The sequence below is a fragment of the Haematobia irritans genome, chromosome 3 (genome assembly GCF_050003625.1).
Source record: "Haematobia irritans isolate KBUSLIRL chromosome 3, ASM5000362v1, whole genome shotgun sequence".
Lineage (NCBI taxonomy): Eukaryota > Metazoa > Arthropoda > Insecta > Diptera > Muscidae > Haematobia > Haematobia irritans.
The window spans coordinates 105,936,615-105,945,145 of NC_134399.1; the positions used below are offsets into that span (position 1 = coordinate 105,936,615).

General features: G+C 32.6%; 1 protein-coding gene across 1 annotated transcript; it reads left to right on the forward strand.

The window, feature by feature from the left end:
* The first annotated feature begins 570 nt into the window (after positions 1–570).
* On the forward strand, positions 571–6,281 carry LOC142231122 (sex peptide receptor-like). The gene is made up of 2 exons (XM_075301742.1): positions 571–680; positions 5,552–6,281. Exons 1-2 carry the CDS (start codon positions 571–573, stop codon positions 6,279–6,281), a joined length of 840 nt encoding a protein of 279 aa, XP_075157857.1.
* Positions 6,282–8,531: the final 2,250 nt, after the last annotated feature.

Consider the following 8,531-nt stretch of genomic DNA (forward strand, 5'->3'; position numbering starts at 1 on the left):
TAACCCCAAAGAAAAAAGTCCAACGGTGTCAAATCACATGATCTTGGCGGCCAATTGACATCGCCATTACGTGAGATAACACGGCCATTGAATTTGTTGCGTAAAAGAGCCATTGTTTCGTTAGCTGTGTGGCAAGTGGCACCGTCCTGCTGAAACCACATATCGTCCACATCCATATCTTCCAATTTGGACCATAAAAAGTTCGTTATTATCTCACGATAGCGAGCACCAGTAACTGCCTGACCGGCCTCATTTTGGAAAAAATACGGCCCGATGATGCCGCCAGCCCATAAACCGCACCAAACAGTCACTCTTTGTGGGTGCATTGGTTTTTCGACAATCACTCTTGGAATCTCATTCGCCTAAATGCGGCAATTCTGTTTATTGACGAATCCACTGAGGTGAAAATGTGCCTCATCACTGAAGATGATTTTCTTCGAAAATTGATCATCCACTGTTGCCATTTCTTGGAACCATTCTGCCCATTCAGGACGTTTGGAATGGTCAAGAGGCTTTAGTTCTTGAGCCAATTGCACCTTGTAAGCGTGTAAATGCAAGTCTTTATGCATAATGTTCATCGACGACGAGCGTGAGAGGTGCAATTGTTGGGCACGACGACGAGTTGAGGTGGACGGCTCTCTTCAACCACACTATCGCGAACAGCAGCAATATTTTCTGCAGTACGAGCTGTACGAGCATGCACTGGTGTTCTCACATCTTCTACAGACCCGGTTTGCTCGAATTTTTCCACGATTTTTGCGATTGTACGCACATTTGGACGATCAAATTGACCAAAAAAATCACGAAGTGCACGATATGGATTTTGATTTGAACGCCCATTTTCATAATAAGTCTGGATAACTTTAACACATTGTTGGATTGTGTATCTCTCCATGGTTCAAATTGAGTAAGTCTGAAATAGAGAAATGTCAAATAAAATTCGGAAAAAAAAACTTGGCGTTTAGGTGTGGTTTTACAATTTAACCAATATGGGATACAATACAATATGGGAGCTATATCTAAATTTGATCCGATTTCTTCCAAATTCCAATTAGCGTTCGTCCTTGTGCCCAAAAAACTCCCCGTACCAAATTTCCTCAAATTCGGTTAATACTTGCGACCGGAATCCTGTGAACAACAAATACATGGACAGACGGACGGACACCAAGCGCCAGATCGACTGAGGAGGTGATTTTGAGTCGATCGGTATATATTTTATGGGGTTTTAAATCAATATTTCTGGTAGGCACATTTTTTGGCAGATCAAACTTATTATACCCTGACCACTATGTGGTTGAGGGTATAACAATGGAATTCAGAAACTGATCTAGTCTTCATAGGTAAAATTTTTACATTTATCTTCGGGAAGCGTAATGGTTGAACTGATCTGTTTGGGAAAATATCTGTCATCAAACCCCCCTGAAATTTTCAAATGAAACTATTATATTTTATTCATGATGATGGGTATTTAAGATTCGGCCCGGCCGAACTTACTGCTGTATGTACTTGTTTTTGTTAGTTTGCATTAACTTAGTTTTGCATTAATCTAAGATACATCAGTTTGGGTTTCGAAATAGAGCAAGATATTTAAACTGAAAGATAAAATATAAAACAAGTATATACGGCCGTAAGTTCGGCCAGGCCGAAGCTTATGTACCCTCCATCATGGATTGCGTAGAAACTTCTTCTAAACACTGCCATCCACAATCGAATTACTTAAGTTGCGGTAACGCTTGCCGATGGCAAGGTATCTTAAAACCTCCTAACATCATCTTCTAAATTGTATGTAAGTCCATACGTGGTATATATTAAATCAAAAAAGATCGATCCAATACGTATATAATTCAGTTTGACAAAGTAGACACAAAATTGTGACAAAATTTTCTACTGAAATAAAATTTTAACAAAATTTTCTATAGAAATAAAATTTACACAAAATTTTCTATAGAAATAAAAATTTTGACTAAATATTCCATAGAAAGAAAATTTTGACAAACATTTCTACCGAAATAAAATTTTAACAAAATTTTCTATAGAAATAAATTTTTGACAAAATTTTCTATAGAAATAAACTTTTGACAAAATTTTCTATAGAAATAAAATCTTGGTAGATTATTTGTGGCTCGAGTCGCAACCATGATTATGAACCGAATAAAATTTGAACAAAATTTTCTATAGAAATAAAATTTTGACAAAATTTTCTATAGAAATAAAATTTTGACAAAATTTTCTATAGATATAAAATTTTGAAAATGATGAAAATTTTATTATGAACCGAATAAAATTTTAACAAAATTTTCTCTAGAAATAAAATCTTGACAAAATTTTCTATAGAAATAAAATTTTGACAAAATTTTCTATAGAAATAAAATTTTGGTAGATTATTTTTGGCTCTAGTGGCAACCATGATAATGAACCGATATGGACCAATTTTTGTGTGATTGGACCAATTTTGGTATGGTTGTTAGCGACCATATACTAACACCACGTTCCTAATTTGAACCGGATCGGATGAATTTTGCTTCTCCAAGAGGCTCCGGAGGTCAAATCTGGAGAACGTTTTATATGGGGGCTATATATAATTATTTACCGATATGGACCAATTCTGGCACGGTTGTTAAAGATCATATACTAACACCATGTTCCAAATTACAACCGGCTTGGATGAAATTTGCTTCTCTTGGAGACTTCGCAAGCCAAATCTGGGGATCGGTTTATATGGGGGCTATATATAATTATGAACCGATATGGACCAATTTTTGCATGGTTGTTAGAGACCATATACCAACATCATGTACCATATTTCAGCCGGATCGGATGAAATTTGCTTCTCTTTGAGGCTCCGCAAGCCAAATCTGGGGATCGGTTTATGTGGGGGTTATATATAATTATGGACCGATGTAAACAAATTTTTGCATGATTGTTAGAGACCATATACCAACACCATGTACCAAATTTCAGCCGGATCGGATGAAATATGCTTCTCTTAAAGGCTCCACAAGCCAAATCGGGGGATCGGTTTATATGGGGGCTATATATAATTAAGGACCGATATGGACCAATTTTTGCATGGTTGTTAGAGACCATATACCAACATCATGTACCAAATTTCAGCCGGATCGGATGAAATTTTCTTCTCTTTGAGGCTCCGCAAGCCAAGTCTGGGGATCGGTTTATATGGGGGCTATATATAATTATGGATTGATGTGGACCAATTTATGCATGGTTGTTAGAGACCATATACCAATACCATGTACCAAATTTCAGCCGGATCGGATGAAATTTGCTTCTCTTTTAGGCTCCGCAAGCCTAATCTGGGGATTGGTTTATATGGGGCTATATATAATTATGGACCGATGTGGACCAATTTTTGCATGGTTGTTAGAGACCATATACCAACACCACGTACCAAATTTCAGCCGGATCGGATGAAATATGCTTCTGTTACAGGCTCCGAAAGCCAAATATCTGTATCGCTTGAGGAGCCTCTAGAGAAGCGGATGAAATTTGCTTCTCTTTGACGCTCCACAAGCCAAATCTGAGGATCGGTCTATATGGGGGCTATATATAATTATGGACCGATGTGGACCAATTTTTGCATGGTTGTTAGAGACCATATACCAACACCATGTAAAAGAGAAGCAAATTTCATCCGATCCGGCTGAAATTTGCTTCTCTTTGAGGCTCCGCAAGCCAAATCTGGGGATCGGTTTGTATGGGGGCTATATATAATTATGGACCGATATGGACCAATTCTGGCACGGTTGTTAGAGACCATATACTAACACCATGTTCCAAATTTCAACCGGAGCGGATGAAATTTGCTTCTCTTAGAGGCTCCGAAAGCCAAATATCTGTATCGCTTGCGGAGCCTCTAGAGAAGCGGATGAAATTTGCTTCTCTTTGACGCTCCGCAAGCCAAATCTGGGGATCGGTTTATATGGGGGCTATATATAATTAAGGACCGATATGGACCAATTTTTGCATGGTTGTTAGAGACCACATACCAACATCATGTACCAAATTTCAGCCGGATCGGATGAAATTTTCTTCTCTTTGAGGCTCCGCAAGCCAAGTCTGGGGATCGGTTTATATGGGGGCTATATATAATTATGGACCGATGTGGACCAATTTATGCATGGTTGTTAGATACCATATACCAATACCATGTAAAAGAGAAACAAATTTCATCCGATCCGGCTGAAATTTGCTTCTCTTTTAGGCTCCGCAAGCCTAATCTGGGGATCGTTTTATATGAGGCTAAATATAATTATGGACCGATGTGGACCAATTTTTGCATTGTTGTTAGAGACCATATACCAACACCATGTACCAAATTTCAGCCGGATCGGATGAAATATGCTTCTGTTAGAGGCTCCACAAGCCAAATCTGAGGGTCCCATTATATGGGGGCTATACGTAAAAGTGGACCGATATGGCCCATTTTCAATACCATCCGACCTACATCGATAACAACTACTTGTGACAAGTTTCAAGTCGATAGCTTGTTTCGTTCGAAGTTAGCGTGATTTCAACAGACGGACGGACGGACATGCTTAGATCGACTCAGAATTTCACCACGACCCAGAATATATATATATATATATATATATATATATATATATATATATATATATATATATATATATATATATATATATATATATATATATATATATATATATTTATATATATTAATATATATTTATATATATATATATATATATATATATATATATATATATATATATATATATATATATATATATATATATATATATATATAAATATATATATATATATATATATATATATATATATATATATATATATATATATATATATATATATATTTATATATATATATATATATATATATATATATATATAAATATATATATATATATATATATATATATATATATATATTATATATATATATATATATATATATATATATATATATATATATATATATATATATATTTATATATATTTATATATATATATATATATATATATATATATATATATATATATATATATATATATATATATATATATATATATATATATATATATATATATATATATATATATATATATATATATATATATATATATATATATATATATATATATATATATATTATATATATATATATATATATATATATACTTTATGGGGTCTTAGAGCAATATTTCGATGTGTTACAAACGGAATGACAAAGTTTATATACCCCCATCCCATGATGGAGGGTATAATAACACAAGTTCTTAATAACACAAGTTCTTTATCTTCTTGTTCGGGACGAGTTTCCTTTCAAACTCTTCGTAACAGTAGGTTACTTGAAAATATATAAAACGTCGGTTCTACAGACGGAGATTACATCAGATTTAAGATTTATAATAACTATTTGTGTTTGAGTTGTATAACTTTTGAATAGTTTCTCCTCAAGTTTTATTATTATTATGTCTAATATTTTGTTTGTATATTTTTTTTTTCTATAATATCCTAATGTGACTCTGCCTCTAATGTCTTTCTTTGCAGATACATTTACGTATGCCATGCCCCCATGGCAAGGACTTGGTGTACAATACCCAGAGTAAAACGTTGCACTCTTTACATAGCCATTGCAGCATTTCTACATCAAAGCACTCGAATGATTGATCGCACCTTTGAAACACTGACAATCGAATGGAATGGGGAAATGGTCGAGGTATGCCATATAGAAACCGCACCTTGGGTCCAAGAGGTAATCGGTGAAGATCTCTATTTCTCCATGTTCTTCATCTTTCGAGTGTTCTTTGTGAATCTACTACCCTGTGTTATGTTGGTCACCCTCAATATTCTCCTATTTACGGCCATGCGTAAAGCCCAGGAGAGAAGAAAGCTGCTAGTGAGTGAAAACCGCAAGAAAGAATGTAAGAAGTTGCGGGAAAGTAATTGCACTACCCTGATGTTGATTGTAGTCGTATCGGTGTTTCTCGCTGTGGAGATACCCATTGCCGTTGTGACGGTAATGCACATAGTCTCCTCGTTGGCCTACCAATTTCTGGACTACAGTATTGCCAATGTGTTTGTGACGGCCACTAATTTTGCTCTTGTCGTCAGCTATCCCATTAATTTCGGCATTTATTGTGGCATGTCACGACAGTTCCGAGAAACATTTAAGACCATATTCTTGGGTCGTATGATGGGCAAAAAGGAAAATTCGTCACGTTACTCGATTGTCAATGGACCACGTACATGCACCAACACTAATGAGACTGTCCTCTAGTAAAGGTTTCTCCTAATGCCGTTTCGCAAAAGTTGGCATCGACGGAGACGGCATTCCAGTTACTGCAGCAGCATTACAGAAATTGCAGTACGAGGCTCTGGTGGGGGAGTTGGTGGTAATGGTGATGGTGGTGGTGGTGGTGGAACATATGCTAGCACCAGCCTAAGTAGTCGTAGCAAAACTACAACAGCAACAACAAGTACTGGAAGTACATCGTACGCTTTGAGCAGTATTGGTGGTAGTAGCTCTGTGGCACGTCACAGTGTGGGCAACATTGATGGCTTGACGGTTACATCAACGAATGTTGGCCCACTGAGGCGTTGCAGCGAACAGCCTCAACATTTTGTTGTGATGGATATTATCAACGAAGATAAGGTGGAAGTTTAGTAAATTTCCATTTTCTTCTTTGTTTTCCAATTCTGTTTGATTTTTTGTTTTTTGTATGTAAGTGTATAGAGTAAGCTACCTATTACTATGATTTCTAAATTAATATTTAGTAAGTGTACCTAAACTAAGATCATTTAAAAATAGACTAAGTCTATAAGTGGCTTTAAAAAAAAACAAAAACTTAGTGATGTACGATTTTTGTTGTATATAAAATAAATTAAGCAGACTATGTAATAACTGTGTCCAACAAATGTAAATCTGTAACGAGGTATGATTTGTAACTTTGTTTGTGCTAGGGATACAAAAGTCGAATTTCGACCTATGGCTAATCTAAGTCATTATTTTATAATCTTCAAATTTGAAAAATCAACTTTTGATATATATACATATATATATATATATATATATATATATATATATATATATATATATATATATATATATATATATATATATATATATATATATATATATATATATATATATATATATATATATATATATATATATATATATATATATATATATATATATATATATATATATATATATATATATATATATATATATATATATATATATATATATATATATTTTTTTTTTTTTTTTAAATCTAGTCAACTTAAATTGAAAAAATCGAACAGTGGACATGGAAATTACAGTTCATATGATGTAAATATTTCTGTGGTTAACTCTGAGACTATCTGTAGACGATATCATTTATTTCAAATTATTCCTTGTCTGATTTTTTGATAATGGAATTAAAGTTCTTCGACTTGCTTCAAGATTGGTTCTTTATCGGTTATTAAGTTAAGAAAATTCTACATAAAAATTATTTATCAGTTGTGTCAATCTTCTTGCTATGTTTATATTTTGCAATCCCCACTATCATTTGCTGCAACCAATCTGTATTCTCTGTGTAGGTATTTAATTTTGTGATCTCGGAATGGTATAGAAACTTTTTGATTTTTTTAATTTCGAAATACCATATGCTGCGGAATTATGACTTACCGTAATTGGATAGTTGCGATTACGAGACATCAGATTTTATTCGTAGCCAATGACCGTAAGATCTGAACGCAGTAGTCTTTATCGGATTTGTCTGAAATATAAAAGAATACAATGTTTAAAAAATCGAAAATATGACATTTACAATGTTGAAATAAAATTATCTATATTTTCTCAAAAAAATTAACCTAAATGTCAGGGGTTACCATTTTGGTTCGATCAAATCGGTATTTTTTTCAAAATTTTCTATAGAAATGAAATTTTGAAAAAATTTTCTGTAGAAATAAAATTTTGACAAAAATTTCGATAGAAATAAAATTTGAACAGTATTTTCTATGGAATTAAAATTTTCCCAAAATTTTGTACAGAAATAAACTTAAAAAAAATATGTCGGAAGAAAATTTTAAAATTATAGGAAGAAAATGTTGTAATTATTTTATATAGATATAACTATCTATAGAAATAAAAGTTTGCAAATTTTCTATAAAAATAAAATATTGGCTAAATTTTCTATAGAAATGTAATTTTGACAAAATTTCCTAAGAAATGAAATTTGACAACATTTTCTATAGAAATGAAATTGTGACAAAATTTTTTCTACAGAAATAAAATATTGACAAAATTTTTTAATGAACTAAAATTTTTATAAATTTTTCTACAGCAATAAAATTTTGTCAAAATTTTCTATAGAAATCAAATTTTGTCAAAATTTTCTATAGAAATCAAATTTTGACGACATTTTTTATAGAAATAAAATTTTGACAAAATTTTCTGTAGAAATAAAATTTTGACAAAAATTTCTATAGAAATAAAATTTTCCCAAAATTTTGTACAGAAACAAACTTAAAAAACATT